The sequence below is a fragment of the Candida metapsilosis genome, assembly GCF_017655625.1.
Source record: "Candida metapsilosis strain BP57 chromosome Unknown scaffold2, whole genome shotgun sequence".
In the NCBI taxonomy this organism is placed as follows: domain Eukaryota; kingdom Fungi; phylum Ascomycota; class Pichiomycetes; order Serinales; family Debaryomycetaceae; genus Lodderomyces; species Lodderomyces metapsilosis.
In genome coordinates, this window is record NW_027138160.1 from 1,452,609 (window position 1) to 1,469,972 (window position 17,364).

At 38.2% G+C, this 17,364-nt stretch overlaps 7 protein-coding genes across 7 annotated transcripts; all 7 read left to right on the forward strand. All coding sequences in view use genetic code 12, as the record gives it.

Annotated features, from left to right (window-relative positions):
• Positions 1-1,673: 1,673 nt before the first annotated feature.
• On the forward strand, positions 1,674-4,298 carry I9W82_002115 (uncharacterized protein; the record flags this gene model as incomplete). Its single annotated transcript, XM_067690936.1, has 1 exon — positions 1,674-4,298. One exon carries the CDS (start codon positions 1,674-1,676, stop codon positions 4,296-4,298), a length of 2,625 nt encoding a protein of 874 aa, XP_067549351.1.
• Positions 4,299-4,539: 241 nt separating this feature from the next.
• Positions 4,540-5,427, forward strand: I9W82_002116 (uncharacterized protein; the record flags this gene model as incomplete). Its single annotated transcript, XM_067690937.1, has 1 exon — positions 4,540-5,427. One exon carries the CDS (start codon positions 4,540-4,542, stop codon positions 5,425-5,427), a length of 888 nt encoding a protein of 295 aa, XP_067549352.1.
• A 1,014-nt stretch (positions 5,428-6,441) lies between these two features.
• On the forward strand, positions 6,442-7,317 carry I9W82_002117 (tRNA splicing endonuclease subunit; the record flags this gene model as incomplete). The annotated part of the gene is made up of 1 exon (XM_067690938.1): positions 6,442-7,317. The coding sequence occupies one exon, from the start codon at positions 6,442-6,444 to the stop codon at positions 7,315-7,317; it is 876 nt and encodes a 291-aa protein (XP_067549353.1).
• A 255-nt stretch (positions 7,318-7,572) lies between these two features.
• I9W82_002118 (uncharacterized protein) lies at positions 7,573-9,267 on the forward strand (the record flags this gene model as incomplete). The annotated part of the gene is made up of 1 exon (XM_067690939.1): positions 7,573-9,267. One exon carries the CDS (start codon positions 7,573-7,575, stop codon positions 9,265-9,267), a length of 1,695 nt encoding a protein of 564 aa, XP_067549354.1.
• A 1,240-nt stretch (positions 9,268-10,507) lies between these two features.
• I9W82_002119 (STE20) lies at positions 10,508-10,825 on the forward strand (the record flags this gene model as incomplete). The annotated part of the gene is made up of 1 exon (XM_067690940.1): positions 10,508-10,825. The coding sequence occupies one exon, from the start codon at positions 10,508-10,510 to the stop codon at positions 10,823-10,825; it is 318 nt and encodes a 105-aa protein (XP_067549355.1).
• A 32-nt stretch (positions 10,826-10,857) lies between these two features.
• CST20 (mitogen-activated protein kinase kinase kinase kinase) lies at positions 10,858-14,115 on the forward strand (the record flags this gene model as incomplete). The annotated part of the gene is made up of 1 exon (XM_067690942.1): positions 10,858-14,115. One exon carries the CDS (start codon positions 10,858-10,860, stop codon positions 14,113-14,115), a length of 3,258 nt encoding a protein of 1,085 aa, XP_067549356.1.
• A 216-nt stretch (positions 14,116-14,331) lies between these two features.
• THS1 (threonine--tRNA ligase) lies at positions 14,332-17,001 on the forward strand (the record flags this gene model as incomplete). The annotated part of the gene is made up of 1 exon (XM_067690943.1): positions 14,332-17,001. The coding sequence occupies one exon, from the start codon at positions 14,332-14,334 to the stop codon at positions 16,999-17,001; it is 2,670 nt and encodes an 889-aa protein (XP_067549357.1).
• Between the last annotated feature and the right edge of the window lie 363 nt (positions 17,002-17,364).

The window sequence follows — 17,364 nt, forward strand, 5'->3', positions numbered from 1 at the left end:
AAACGTCTTGTGTTATTTGTAACAAAGCAAAAAGGACAACGCTCTGGTCTTAATGTGAGACACTGTTTTTGCAAATGCATTTAATTGTACAACGGTCTTACCTTCCCCACTATTCAACCAATAGTAGCATATAACCCTTCGATGATCCTATGAGTAGGGTCTATTAATAATCAAAATAACAAGCAGAATGATTGTAAGTACGGAAGTGTCTTACAATATTTCTATTTCTATATAATTTTCGGTCCCGAGTTTGATTTTCCAAAAATTGCAATAAATGCCACATAGAAAAAAGAGAAAAAGCCTTTAAAAGATTACTTTGTGTATTACCAGCATAGCATCTCTTTGCCTCTCTATTCGTATAAACAAACGAATTAAGTAACAGGTTGTCTAAGACCATCTCTTTTGTGTGGCAAAGGTACAAAGACTCGATGTATTACCGGGGAGTGCAAAAACCAAGGGGGTAGCACAGAATTGAAAATCTTTAGGCATTTTTTTAATAAAACAACTGTTTTTTTTTTTTTTTTGGTTATTGTGTTGTTTTCTAAAGGAAAGCTTAATTTTTATAAAATCACTCTTCTAGAGCCAGTGATATTGTTTGCAATTGTAATTGAACACATTACACTTTTGACAATATATTTTTGGTCTCAGTATGTGCCTTTGTGACCTTTCCCGTATATGTAGTATGTACTAGGCGTTAAAATTAAAAACAAAAAAATTTTTTACAAACAGTTTGCAAGATAGTTTTTTTTTCTTTCTTTTTTTTTCCCTTTTTTGGTGTTTCGTGTGACACTAAGGGCTTTAGAAGGGACTTTTTGCTGTTTTTATTATATTATATTTTCGTTGGACCAATTATTATATTGCCAAAAGTCTATTGTAACGGAAACACCCCTTTATCTTTCGTCCTAGTTATACATTAAAATTAAAAAAAGAAAATTTTTCTTTCAACAGGCGGGCCCGATATTCTAGTATTTTGTACGCGAAAAGTTTTGGGAAACAATAGGCACTTTGGAACTCAATCCAAACACAGTGGCGGCATTTTGTTTTTGTTTCTGCTTCTGCTGTTTTATTTGTTTTACCCTTTCCGTACAATTCAGTGCTATCTTTGTGAATAAACACAAAGGAGGCAGAAAAAGAACCGTTGCAACGGTGTTTTTGTCGTACAATGCACAATCCTGTCGTTATTTCGGAAAACAATCTCTACGTTTTCACCCGAGTATCTGGACCGGTTCCTTTAATGCTTTGCGGTGAAAATCCTTCCCCCAAGAAAGCTTTCTCTTTTCTGATATTTTTCAACCACTTTACGCCTAGCTTTTCGCATCTATGTATTTCATTTTAAACCGTGCTTAATGTGACCCTAAAGAGTTCTGTCACATTAAGATATACCCACAGCACCCATCTTTGTGCGACTGGCCTTACACCCTTCATAGAGCTTTAACCCCCCTCCCCTTTCCTGCACGCTTTGCCGCTAAAACCAACGTAGGTGATATTATTCCTTCGGCTGCAATAAATGACGCAAATTGTCCTCCCGCGACACAATTATAAATTGACGCGACAATTCTTTCTTTTTCTTCGGCAACAAAACACGTCAATTGCTTGATCTGCGAAATAGCAATCCATTTTGCAAAACCACCCAAACTTCTTTTCATCTCATAAAACTACCTTTTGATTCATCCATGGGGCTAATATCATTCCTATTCATATTCGCTCTTGGGTTTGTTAGCCCTTTTTTGCTAATTGCATTTATCTTCAAATATGTGCTACGTGATGTTTCCGAATCTGAGGAGCTAAGTGATTCAACCCCTATCAAGGCAGGAGAAATTGAAGAAAAACATCAATCAGGGTTGGAAAGTTTTAAAAATGGGTGGCTATTTGTCACTAATGAATACATTGAAAGCACTGATGAAATCAATCGCAATACTACATCTATTACCGAGTCCCCAGATAATAAATCAGCTATATCGTCATTATACAAGTTGGTCAACAGGGAACAACAGCAGCAACAACAACAGAGAAGGAAGCAGGATCCATTAGCTGAGGAAACTCAGCAAGATGCCAATGATGCAAGGGATGACGTGTCTTTATCTGATGCAGGTTCCATCAGCTCTCAACATACTGCTACTACTACCACCACCACCACTCAGCCACTGCTTCAACCACCACCTCCAACTACTTCTACCCACCAACCACCAGGACAAGTAAGGCAATCTTTAAAGAAACATAGGTACTTTGCTGTGCTAAAACATGGCAACCTATTCCTCTACAAGGATCAAACAATTAAGGATGTCAAGCATGTTATTGTCTTAGGTAATTACTTTGTCAGTATATGGCCTCGAAACTTGCCTGAACCACTGTTGTTTACCAAATACACTGCCATTGCATTGATCAATGTGAATAAATTATCAAATTTGAATCATCAATCCAACCAAGCTCCTAGTGGAAGCTTCTTCATTTATTGCGACACCAACAGTGATAAAGAAGATTGGTATTTTGCTTTGATTAGAGGCACCAAGTTGGAGTCTTCAAATACAACTACATCAATTCCTGCCAGTTTGAGTCCCCAGAAACATGCTCAAACATTGCACTTCTCCACTAAGGAAATGATCAATTTAATCCAAGCATTGTATAGTTCCGAAGGACATTTGCAAACCAAATGGATGAATGCTTTAATTGGAAGATGGTTTTTGGCAATTAAAGATACTAAATTTTTCGAAACTTACATTTATACCAAACTAAGCAAGAAATTGGACAAGATTAAAAAACCGGGCTTCTTTGATGAATTTCAGATAACTGATATTCAACCTGGCCATTCAGCTCCGTTTTTCACATATCCTAACTTAAAAGAGATTAATCCTGATGGTACTTTAGTTATTGGTGCTCATGTATCATACAATGGTGGATTATCAGTGACAATAGCCACTAAATTAGATCTTACATTTGGAACTAAATTTACAACTCGAGAGGTTGATTTAGTGCTCAAAATTACTTTGGTTAACCTTGAAGGACCAATGTTGATCAAATTGAAACCACCACCAAGTAATCGGTTTTGGTATTGTTATGAAGTTGAACCTACTTTGAATTTACAAATTGATCCAATATTGAGCTCAAAATCGTTGAGTTATTCATTCATCACTAGTTCAATTGAAAAGAAATTCAAAGAGGCAATAAAGGAAAGTTTGGTTATGCCATTTTGGGATGATATTGAATTTTACAAAACTGAACATGAATTGTATCGTGGTGGTATTTGGAAGCATGATGGACAAGAGGAGAAGGAGCTGCTGCTGGGTAGCGATGAACCTGTCTCTCATGGTGATTTTACTTCTGAAAGCAATACAATTGATGATGCATCGATTCAATTATCTGAATCCGATTTCAGATCAAGTTCAAAGAAATCTTTGCGGAGAATGGGGTCCACGATTAATGATTTTACGAAGAAAATAAAGAACAAGTCTAATTCACCTCTGTTGGATGAGTTTCCTTCTACGGGAAACAACACAAGAGGGTTGAATAGGGGTAATACCACCACGGCTGATGCTAATAATGGGTTACTTAAACGAATAGGTAAGTGGTATTTCAAAGATGATAAGAACAACTCGTCTAATGATACAGCATCAACGAAGCTACCACCATCACTGCAATCATCTCCCGTAGCGGCATCAACGTCTACTGAAACTTATCATCCACCAGAAATGATTACCAATAGGAGACCACGTAAATCACCCTGTATGTCATCATTAAGTAAAGATAAAAGCACAACAAACGGGCACAATGGAGCTACAGGTGCCAGTACAGTTTCAAATGACACAGTATCTATTACTTCTAATGAACCAGCTACAGCACAGTCAATGCTCTCCCCACCTACGAATGTGTTTTCCTCCCCCACAAGAATTCGGTCACCCTCATTCAATTTTGCTCGTCCTGAGTATATAAATGAACCGCCTTTGGTTCCACATACTGCTGGGGGAGATCATAGTGGATCAGCTACTCCCAAGAGAACCTTTAGATCAAACAGTGGAGTTACTGCTGCTCAATTGGCATCATCGCCTGCATTTGCCCAGACGTTGCAAAATATGCCCAACTCACCCGATTTTGATCCAATAGGTAAAACTGGTACTTTTGCAAATGAAAATCATGACTTGCAAGATCCTGGATCGTTGTTTGGTGGTGGCGATAACAAGAATGATGATATGAATATGTTGTTATCTGCTGAACCTACTGTCGCTTTATCGCAACCCAACTCCCCTAATCGGTCGAAAACGGTTAGGAAGAAGCCACCACCAATGGATGATGGTAGTATATAACTTTAGGTAATACGATTCAAAGGATGTGAATGTCTCTGAGCATGTGTAGAGGGCTTTACTTGATCTATCGCAATAAATGTAGCGGTGATGACATTTTAAGGTTTTAGTTGCTATCTCGGTTTTAAATCCGCAAACAAAATCCGCTCCCCCCCCCACACTTAATCTCAAATGTAAGCCCCCAATAAAACTGCGCAGTGGCCGGATCTGCAAGAAAAACTTGAAATACACACTGGAAACGACCATGTCATCAAGTAAGTCAAAGAAAGTTATACAACCAGTGAATGCAAAGGATATATTTGATGTGATTGAGATAGACAAGCAGACGTTCCATGGAGTTAATCCATTGAGGAAACCTTCCAAAGAAATAAGAGGGGTATTTGGAGGAAACATAGTAGCACAATGTGTCGTCGTTGCCATGAGATCAGCGCCCGGATACACTCCCAATTCAATTCATTCGCATTTCGTTAAAGCCGTCAATGAAGAAAGTGCTCTTGTTTGGAAAGTTGAACATATGTCCAATGGCAAATCGTTTGCTACGAGGAGAATTCTTGGTTTGCAGAACAAGGTTGTGGTCTTTTCGGCAATGGTTTCTTTAACTACAAAGAACTCAACTTCGAAACTGGGTCACAAGAATAGCACTCAAATGGAATACTATCCGTCACCGGGTAAGACTGCATTTACTCGGGATTTCAAAAATCCGGTGCACAACCCATTTCCACCATTAAGCAACTACCATAGATCCTTCAAACATCAAAAGGAGAAACACCGTTTTGCTTTCCAAATAAGATGGGGAGTCAAAGATGACCCAGATTGGCATGAAGAATTGCAAAATGTCACTACGGAGTACAAGTTTGCTGGTCTTGCAATGTTATCCGATTGGACACAAACTGAACGTGTTTTCCCACATGTTGGCATCAAAGTTGTCCCCAGTTTTGAAGCTTCATTAGATCATAATGTCTATTTCCATGAAGATGATTTTGATATCGATCAGTGGTTTCTGTATGTTGCTAGTGTGAAATGGATTGCCAATGATCGATCTTTGATTAAGGCTGACATGTATACTGAGGATAATAGACATGTGGCAACTATTGTGCAGGAAATGTTGTGTATTACGAGTTCAAAGTTGTGAATGTGTATGGGAGATACAGAGGCTGGTTATGCCATTGAAGGAAGATGTAAGCTTGATATCGTTAATAGAGATTTAGCATCTACAAGGATACTATGTATAGGGTATAAACTGATCTAGGTTGTATAGAGACTCAATAGAATTAACTTAAAGCGAGTTACAACATAAATCTCGTAGATTGACTCGAATTGAGACCATCCTGCGTATAAAAATGAGACCAACGTCATTCAATCACAGAGTTTATAGTTTCTACAGTTTGAGCGATTGCCCTATTTTACATACAACATTTAAACTCGTATATTAATAAAGTAAAGCCAAAATTCACGAATCATTTATGACGCGAAAGGTGACAAGCACAATCGCAAGACACATCATCGTGAAAAGTTGGTAGAATCCATGTTTTGGAATCACAGTGACTCTATCCCTCCGTACACACCAGAATTAAACGGCATCGCAGAATCGTTTATTTTATCACCTTGCTGACACACTAAACGCACCACAGGCCAAATACAATTTGTTTTCAATCCTTTAGAAGCTACAATTTAAACGCATTATTACCCTCAAGATCAAAAATTGATTTTCTGACTAGATGATCATTCCGAGCTTTTATCTGTGAGAGTCAAAACGACTTCACAGATATCAGTTCGATGACCACGAGCTTTCCTCACCACTTGAAACAAATCAAAAGTTTTCTGGTTGTTGTTTTTGATTGTTTCCAATAATGAGCTGTAGCTAATCTAGTCGGGTGAGTATAGGTTATCTCACAGCGTTTCACAATAATCGAGTAACTTATTACCGATCAGACAATGCAGCCGAATTCCCAAATAACGGTTAACTTATCGGAATGACAATTGCAAATTTTCACTTCAATTGCTAAAATTTTTCAAGAATGCAAGTGCGGTATTGGTCGTGTATCGATGAAGAAATCCCACTATAATTCATTCTTCACGTGCTCGGAGAAATAAGACCGAGTGAAGTCATCTTCGGAAAAAAGTGATGTTTCCTTACACCAAGACAATGCAAGATGATATAACAGCACAGAATCTACCAATGACGAACCAAGCACAACCACCTGTCCCATCAGAGCAATCACCATATCAATCACCACCAGCTCATCCCATTCATTTACCAGTCATAGACCCACTATCCAATCCTGAAGTTCTTGTATTCAATCTTGATGATATCAAACAACTACGTAACAAGTATCACATATTGGGTATACTAATTGGTACATTACAGCAGTACCCTCAACAGAATATCTTTTTATCGGTGCCGTTGAAATTGAACATTTATGAAGTTTTATGGTTGGTTCAATACCGATATGCGATATTGATTGATCAATTAAGTTATCGCAATGCGAAATTGAAGAAACTAGAGCAGAAAGTACAAGGTGAAGTAAAGAATGATAATTTGACAGAGAATAATATCATGGTGGTCAAGAATTCTGAATCTCAACATGATGCAAACCTAGCTCAATCGTTTCAAATTTCAATCAAGTCCTATTTATCTACCTATTTTAAAGACTGTGATGGCCAAAGTCTATCTCAGTTCATCTATCATTACAAGTATTACAAGTACTTACAAAACCGTGGGTTCTACATTAACCCAGGATTGAAATTCGGTGGCGATTTGGTTACGTATCCTGGAGATCCATTACGTTACCATTCTTATTCAATGGTGAAGTTTGATGTGGTTGATATGTATGATATTATTGTTGGTGGGAGGTTGGCTACTAGTGTGAAGAAGAATTTAATCTTGATGGAGTTGAAGGAGGAGAAGGAAGGTGATGATAGTGGTGGAGACGTTTCTGTTAATGATGAGTTTTTGGAGAGGTTGTTTGAAGAGGATAATGAGCCGATGTGTTTTTCAATTGAATGGGCAGGGTTTGGGTAAGTGTGTAGGATGTAGTTTATGTAAATATAAGGAGTGGTCCCCTCTCCCATAGACCGCCCCATGTGCCTTGCCTTGATGTCAACTGATTTTGTGTTTTTCTCATTTTAACCTTTTTTACATCAAAAGAATAACCCATTTCTCAGTTCACATCACATGAATATACTGCCTTTACCTTAGCACTGGGAACCACTGCGTCTACCATCTCATTGAATGAACATATAACGTTTACTGAATCTGCTTTTAGGAACAACAGTCATGGATTGTTTGAATGAGAAACTTGCAAACACGAGCTTGTCAACAGGAGATTCGGCAAAAGAGAGAAACAATTCAGGGGTGAGGTTGAAGGGTAAGGGAAGTGTCGATGCTAGCGCCTCCCTGAATAATGCAGCTACCATGAGTGCCCTGTCACAAGCATCAATAGTGTCTACCCAATCAACGGCCACCTCAACCACCTCATCACAAACTACATCATCCACTACAAGATACAATTCAACTGAAGATCGAAATCTCACTATTGAGCAAGAATACGCTCAATTCTTTTCTGACGAGACTGATTCAGATCCCAATTTCATTAAATTAGTGGACCAATTGTCGGATATTTTCCCCCAATTCTCCAAAACTGATTTGAAAATACGATTGAAACTTTGTGATGATGTTGATCAACTAACGGAGGAGTTGTTTATTGAATGTGAGCAAAAGGAGTTGATTGATATGGAAGAAGGTGAGTTTGAAGAAGAAGATACTTGTGAACCAAGTGGATTGGAGAGTGCAAAAGAGCTGGGGTTGACATGGTATCAGAAGCCACCCAAAGTGGAAGCAAAGCTTCGACTGTCAAAATACATTGTAGAAACGTGTCAATTGCAAGAAATATTTCCTGATATTAACCCCCAATTGATTGAGCAAGCTCTTGTTAAGAATAAAGGTGATATGGATGCTGCATCGATGGATTTACTCAATCCAAGTTCAATTGAAGTAAACAATGAGAAGCCTCAAGGAAATGCATGGAGGAATAATACTGACTTGCTGAGACGGATTAAAGAGTTTCTAAACGTTGATGATGGCAGTGGTGTTGAGGCAGACCCAACTAAACGTGTTCTTGAAGATGAGGAAATCAACTTTCATATCCGCAAGTGCCTACAAGATTATAGTGAGACTTTGAAAAGTATAGTTGTCAATTGTCGACCAAAAATACGTGAAGAAGTGACTATAAGGAATGTTGGTGGGCGTGTGCAACGAGGTGGTTACAAGAACCCTACAAAAGTAAAGAAAGAATATCGTCTAACACCATCCACGTACAAGTACAAACCCAATCGAGGTGAGAGTTTAGAGCTTCAACATATGTATCTTGTAAATGAGCAATTGCAGATGTTGGAAGAGTCTGTATTAATCAATGCACTTGAGTTTTTTGAAGGTGATTTTGATAAAGTATTGCAATTTGCCATTGAAGTGTTGTCGAATCGACCTGTGGAGCAATTACCTACAATTGAGTTTAGTTTGAGTACTGATACAAAGAAGAAATCTAGAAAACAATATCCTTCTGCAGACTTGGCTAAAAATTTTGAAAAGTATTCTAGTAAAAGAAGGCGATCATCATCTTCGCTGCAACCTCAATACTTTGCAAATTCAGAAGAAATTAGTCAATATGTTTCTGACTCAAAGGTTGATTTACATGGCAAGACAGCATTGGAAGCACTTTCATTGACAAAGAAGGTGCTTACTGCATGGTGGCAAGAGGAGATTGATCACCGTATTGAGCATGGGAAACTAAACCTGTATGGTTCATCAGCCACTTTTGTTGATAGTTTGTTAATTATCACAGGAAAAGGTATTCATTCTGTGGGAGGAGTCAGTATAATAAGACGATATGTTAAGGAGCATTTAGTTCGAAGTGGGTATTTATTTGAAGAAGGGGTGGGGAATTTTGAAGTAAAAGGGATGAAGAAGAGGTGACTGAGGTGACTTTAGAGAATTGTATAATTATAGAACTTTTGATAAAATGACATTAATAGATTATTTGTTAATAATGAGACAACGTGTTCAAAGGCCGGAAGTGACGCGACAATCAACGGAATTATGTTGGAATATCTTTGTGTATGATGATAAGTAGTAGACGCATATTGCCATTGGAAGTGACAAAATCTGCAACAGTAATTTATAGAGCCATTCCCCTATCTATCGACTTGAGCGAAGTATACTAACCGGTCTCATAACCAAAAGAAATTTTTGTTGTCTAGATTTGCTGTTGTAGGAGATTAAGTTTTAAAATTCACAGATGTAACACATACAATCCATTTGTGTTCTTTCATTAGCGTCGTTATGTAGGTAGTTTAGATTGTTCAGTTTTGTACAATCCTGTTGTTAGATACTTTTATACACTTTGTACACTCATTGGTAAGATACATATCTTTGTCTTTTAAACCTTTTTGTAACTGCAATAATAACCTAAATGTGGTCGTGTATTGCGCGATAAAATATTTTAATATTTTAATTTCTCTTTTGGAATGCTTAAGTATTGGTGTATGGATGTGGCACGATACAGGCAAAAAAAAAAAAAAAGAAAAAACCCTTTTGATAGGAGGAAGAGGAGGAATTTTATTAAAAGTGATTATTACATTCCCAATCTATCAGTATTAATCTAGAATATATTGATATATTCTATTTCCGAAGGCAATTGCTGTTTTTTTACTTCAAGAGATGACCTCGTTATGCATTGCTAATCTTTTTTTTTTTTTAGCTTGTATATGATGTACATACTGAAATAGAATGTTTTTTTTTTTTTAATTAATTATATTTTTTATAATTTTATTGTGTTTGGTGGTGAACTTAAATTAAAAGAACAGAGACAGAGAGAGACAGAGAGAGAGAAAGAAAGACAAAAAAAAAAAAAACAGAACCAGATTTTAATTCAAAATAACAACAAACAACAACAACAAATAACAACAAAAGAGAGATAGATCTACATCAGATTGATACTAGATTCAAGAAGACACATTCAATCCATTGACTATCGAAACAGATCTTCACAAAGCATCTAGATATACCCATCACAAACCAAAACACACGTTGTACTGGTTAAGACAGACAGAAAAAAAAAAACATTCAATTTACCCAAACTAGTCACTATTTTTAAAAGTAACCCACAATTGTTCCCCACACCTTCGCCTCTGTCAGCTATAAACAGTAATCAAGAATGAGTTCAGATTATCAACTGCTACCTGCACAGAACGAGTGGGATGTCCCCAAGAGAGGGGACCTACTAGAGGAAAATGACCCAACATATGACCAGTCACAAAGAAATCATAAATCTACAAAAACCGAGGAGAAAACTATTGCACCACAACCAGGACACATTCTAGATTTGTCCAACAATGGACCCAACTTTTCCTTGGGGTCACCCATGCAGGATAATCTTTCAAAGTTTTCAGACCATGAGCCGATTGACGATGAGCTTTTGGAACCACGACGTCACGCAAGTGGCATGATGATGATGATGATGATACTGAGTTAAAGAACCCAACGCAGGAGGAACATGACATACCGATGACTGAACATAAAGGAAACGAGCAAGAGGTTAGTGAAACCCAAGGTATGCCCCTTCGAGTGCCAGGAACATTTGACGTTAGTGCCTTAACTGGAGAAGGCGACAAAGAGGAGGAGTACAATCAATTGCGTGAGACCATTAATAAAAGTGAAAGCAAGGATTCAATCGGACCAGCAGGGCTTGATGGCATTGCCCAGAAAGACACAAATTCCAATCTTGCCTTGAGTGAATCTACACGAATTGACGAAGAACCAGACAGTGAACAAAACCCAACTCAATCTCACGAAGCTGAACAATTGGATGACAAACAAGAGAGAGAGGTTTCACCCGATGATTCGGCTTTTCTGACAGCCTCTTACTACAAAGCCCACCACGAAGAAGAAGACAAAGAAGAAGAAGAAGAAGAAGAAGAAGAGCATCTCAACAATGGAAATGCAGATACTGGCCCCACAGAAGCATCCAATCCTCAAGTAGATAATCCTCTGCATACTTACAAATCAACATTGGACCCAGGAAAACCTGCACACTTTACTCAACCACCAGCAATTGATATCAATGAGTATTTGAATCAAACAGATGAAGACGACTCCTCAAGCAATCTTGGATACTCGCCAAACTTGCAGAACGAACTAGACCGCATTCCAACAATTGATAATGAAAACATTGATGATATTCCACCAATGAACCCACTACGTTTTCAACATCAACAACAATATCACCAAACTCCATCAATGGAGAAGCAAGATGAGAAAAGGCAAGAAGAGAGGAGCAGAGATGTATCTTCCACATCAACTGTTGTCAGAACTCCCAGAGAGGAACCTTCTAAACCTATCAGGAATAACAATAACAGCAATAATCTGTCCACAATTCATAACCAAACTGCAGCAATTACACCTGTCCCTCCTAGCTCAACAAAGTTCCCTTCCTACCTGAATCCATCAACCACATCTACTTTAGTAAGCTCTTCAAATGGGACTATGCCATCGCCTAATTTATCAATTGGTCTCAATAACCCAAAACAGTCACCAAGAACCGAAAAGAAAAAGAATAAAATGCGGGGAGTGTTTTCATCAATGTTTGGAAAGAGTAAATCCTCCTCAACACCAACTCCTCCTTCGCCAGATCTCAATATGAAAATAAGTACGCCTTTTAACGCAAAACATGTTGCACATGTAGGTGTTGACGATGATGGATCATACACAGGATTACCAGTGGAATGGGAGAGGTTGCTAGCTGCTAGTGGTATCACCAAGAGAGAACAAGAGCAACATCCTCAAGCCATGATGGATATAGTGGCATTTTATCAAGATTCAAACGAGCATTCAGATGATTATGCATTCCAAAAGTTTAGGGTCAACAAAAACAAGAGCGATTCAAGTGGGTCCGAAAATTATGAAAGCACACCACCAGCCACGCCCAACAGTGAGTCAAGAAGTTCGCAAAGAGCATCGATGTCATCGTTTGACAAGACTTCTGAAAGTGACTTGGAGAATCCCAAACTAAGTAGAGTCTCACCAACTCAATCTAGATCTCAATCACAAACACCACTACAAAGCACGCCAAGAATGCATCAAGAAACTCAATTCATTCCTAGTAGGCCAGCACCAAAGCCACCGTCAACACCTGGTTCAGTTAAAGGTGTAAATAAAACGCCCACGTCACACAAACAAGACTATACACCAAGACAAGCTCGTACATCACCACCCAAACAAACTAGTTCACCAGCTTACTTGGAAAACAAGTCTTTGTCGCAGAAATCTGTTAAATCGTTGAGAGCTCAAACAAATGGTGGCGTTGACAAGTTTAGCAACATACAAGCGCCACCACCCCCACCTCCTCCTTCACAATCATCACACATTCCCAAATCGAAATCTCACTCTGCATCCTTGTCGAATCGAATCAAACCTGCAACTTCAGGTTCCAGTACGGCACCGATTGCACCAACAGCTCAATTTGATGGCATGAATGCATCAAAGCAAAGAATGAATGAATTTGTCACACATCGGGCACCACCACCTCCACCACTACCACCTGTGCATCAGCAAGCTCCCCGTAGTGATCCACAGCAAGCACTTGCAGATGCAACTGCACCAAAAGAAAACCACCAGAGCAAATTCCAAGAGGCGCAGAAGAGATTAAGAGACCAGAAGGCGAGGGAACTTGAGGAAATACAGAAAAAGCAACAGGCTAGGAAACTTGAGCAACAGAGACAAGAACAAGGAAATCATTCTGTGCTGAATATTGACCCACATGGTGGTGCTTCTGGTCATACTTTGAAGAAATCCTCTGGTGGAACTGTACGTGATGCTAAACAAGCAGCTCTTATAGCACAAAGGAAACGGGAAGAAAAGAAACGTAAGAACCAGCAAATTGTTGCCAAGCTTCAAAGTATTTGTACTCAAGGGGATCCAAAGGAATTGTATGTTGATTTGCTCAAGATAGGACAAGGTGCCTCTGGGGGCGTTTACATTGCTCACGATGTTTCAAATGGTAACTGCACAGTTGCAATTAAACAAATGAATCTTGAACAACAACCAAAGAAAGAGTTGATTATTAATGAGATTTTGGTTATGAAGGGAAGTAAGCACCCCAATATTGTCAATTATATTGACTCGTACTTGGTTAAAGGCGATTTATGGGTGATTATGGAGTACATGGAGGGTGGTTCATTAACTGAGATTGTCACCCATAGTGTCATGACTGAAGGACAAATTGGAGCTGTTTGTCGTGAAACTTTACAAGGGTTGAGATTCTTACACTCAAAGGGTGTCATTCACCGTGATATCAAGTCAGATAACATATTGTTAGATATCAATGGAAATATTAAAATGACCGATTTCGGTTTCTGTGCTCAAATCAATGAGCTTAATTTAAAGAGGACAACTATGGTGGGAACACCTTACTGGATGGCTCCTGAAGTTGTTTCTAGAAAAGAGTATGGACCAAAAGTTGATATCTGGTCATTGGGAATTATGGTGATTGAAATGATTGAAGGTGAACCACCATATTTGAATGAAACTCCCCTTCGTGCATTGTACCTTATTGCTACCAATGGAACCCCATCCTTAAAAGAACCGGAAGCATTGAGTTATGATATTCGCAGATTCTTATCGTGGTGTTTACAAGTTGATTTCAATAAGCGTGCCACTGCTGATGATTTGTTGCACGACAAGTTTATATTAGAGAGTGATGATGTGGAGAGTTTGAGTCCATTGGTTAAAATTGCCAGAATGAAAAAGGCAGCAGAGCAGGACTAGCTTAGGAAAAAAAAAAAAAAAGACTTTTTACTTTTATAGTCAGTTCATACGCTTGTATTATGTATTTTTTTTACTTTAGCCTGTTGACAGTGTAGCGTGTTACTTTGCTTACATAAGTGAAATTTTTTCAAACGTGGAACGAGAGATGAAAAAAAAAGATAGAAAAAAAAATCTTGCAATTTTTCACGGCTAAGTGACTCAACCTCTACAACAAAAATGTCTGACGTAGCTGACAAGGTCGAAAAGTTGTCCGTAAAGGATAACAAAGGACAAAACAAGAAGAAGGAAAAGAAGCAATCGCAAGAATCGAGCTCACCATTGTATTTGGATCCACAACCTGCGTTCCTTGAGGAGAGAATTAAATTGTTTGAAGAATTAAAGGCTAAATATGATGCGGAAATTGCAGCCAAGGAGAAGAAACCAATCAAGATTACTTTAAAAGATGGAAGTGTCAAAGAAGGTACCTCATATGAGACTTCTCCAATGGATATTGCCAACTCTATTGGTAAATCTTTTGCAGAAAGACAAGTCATTTCAAAAGTCAATGGGAAACTTTGGGATATGCCACGTCCTTTGGAAGAAGATGTTACTTTGGAATTCTTGGATTTTGAACATCCAGAAGGTAAAGCAGTCTTTTGGCATTCTTCAGCACATATTTTGGGAGAATCCTGTGAATGCCACTATGGATGTCACTTGTCTCATGGTCCTCCAACTGATGATGGATTCTTTTACGATATGTCAATCAATGATGGAACTACGTTTGTCAACCAAGCTGATTTCGGTAGTTTGGAAACCATCGCCACTAAAGCTATCAAGGAGAAGCAAAAGTTTGAAAGATTGGAAATGACTAAAGAAGACTTGTTGAAAATGTTTTCTTACAACAAGTACAAGGTTCAATTCATCCTGGATAAGATCCCAGATGGTACATCAACTACTGTTTACAGATGTGGTCCATTGATTGACTTGTGTGTGGGACCACATATTCCTCATTCGGGAAGAATCAAGGCATTCAAGGTTTTGAAAAACTCTAGTTCTTATTTCCTCGGTGATGCTAAAAACGATTCATTGCAAAGAGTCTATGGTATTTCATTCCCTGATAAGAAGTTAATGACTGCACATTTACAATTCTTGAAAGAAGCTTCAGAAAGAGATCACAGAAAGATTGGTCGTGAACAGGAATTGTTTTACTTTAGTGACGTGTCACCAGGTTCAGCAATCTGGTTACCTCATGGTACGAGAATTTACAACACTTTGGTTGAGACTTTGAGATACGAGTACAGAAAGAGAGGATATGAAGAAGTTATTACTCCAAATATGTTTTCAACTAAATTATGGGAAACTTCAGGTCATTGGCAAAATTATAAGGAGAATATGTTTTCATTTGAAGTTGAAAAAGAAACTTATGGGTTGAAACCAATGAATTGTTTGAGTGAAGATATGAGAATTCAAACTGATAAGGGATTCAAGTTCCTTAGTGAGATTGAATCCAACTGGAAAGATGTAAACTTTGCAACCTATGATCCAGAATCAAAACTGATCAAGTATGCTAAGGCTTCAAACTTTATAGTCAAAGATTCAGCTAACCATAAAATGGTGGAATTTGCCAACTACGATATCGCTCAAAGTGATGATGGCGTTTCCTTATTGGTTACTGAAGACCATGACATGTATGTTCAACAAAACGGTGGAGAATTTAGCAAAGTGCCAGCTCGTGAATTGTTACAAAAGGAAGCAGAGTTTGGTTTCCTTGCTGTTGATGAAAGCTCTTCCTTTACCAAGACCAGCTTGAACTCGAAAACTGAGATTAAAGCTGTTGGCGACTATAATGGAAGAGTTTGGTGTGTTACTGTTCCAACTGGATTAATAATTGCCCACAGAGTACACCGTGGTGCTGATGGTAACGTTATCCGTTCGTCAAAACCAATTGTCATTGGAAATTGTCCTGGTCACTGTATTCTCTTCAAGTCGAGAGAACGTTCATACCGTGAGTTGCCATGGCGTGTTGCTGATTTCGGTGTTCTTCACAGAAACGAGTTTTCGGGTGCATTATCAGGATTAACCAGAGTTCGTCGTTTCCAACAAGATGATGCACATATTTTCTGTACCCCTGATCAAATTGGTACTGAAATTGCTGGTGTCTTTGACTTGTTGAAAAAGATGTATGACATTTTCGGTTTTGAATTCAAGATGGAATTATCAACTAGACCTGAAAAGTATGTTGGTGATATTGAGACTTGGAATGCAGCTGAAAAGAAGTTGGAAGGCGCCTTGGATGAGTTTTTGGGTAAAGGTAAATGGGAGTTGAATCCAGGTGATGGTGCTTTCTATGGTCCAAAGATTGATATTATGATTAGTGATGCGTTAAGAAGATGGTTCCAATGTGCCACTATTCAACTTGATTTCCAATTACCTTCTAGGTTCGAATTGGAATATAGATCAGAAAGTAATAGTGCTACTGAACGTCCAGTTATGATTCATAGAGCCATTTTGGGTTCAGTTGAAAGAATGACTGCTATTTTGACTGAGCATTACAAAGGTAAGTGGCCATTCTGGTTATCACCAAGACAAATCCTTATTGTTCCAGTTAGTCCAAAATACTATGATTATGCTGAGAAGTTGAAGAAGATATTCAATGATGAACATTTCTTTTACTGTGATGTTGATGTCAGTGGTAACACCTTACCAAAGAAGGTTAGATCTGGTCAATTGATGCAATACAATTTCATTTTCATTGTTGGAGCTGAAGAAGAGGAAAATTATGGTGTCAATATCAGAAACAGAGATATTCCCGAGGAACAAGGTAAGAATCCAATGGTAAGTGTTGATTCTGTTATCCAACTGATGTTGAAACTTAGAGAAGAAAAGAGATCAGATAATAAATTATAAGTTAGATAGATGAAGAAAGGGTGTGTATGTAGTAGTGTATTTGAATGTTAAGTCAAATGTTTAAAGATTATCATAAAGTGAGATGGTTTTTAGAAGTGCCGGCCCTTAGAGTTCCACCTCTTATCCTAGCAAGTAGCCAATTAGCTGACGTACACGGTTAAACCACATCAGCACTGACAGCAATATATGGTAGTTCGTGCTCAAACTGTGTGAAAAGAAGGGACTAGAACAATCTTTTCGGACATTACGTAATCCCGCCGAATCCAATTTTCTTCTTAGAATGAATGCGAAAAAGTCAATTGACAATTGCTCTAATGAACTTTTAAGTATATATATATAGACACATCGTTGAGTTCATTTTCC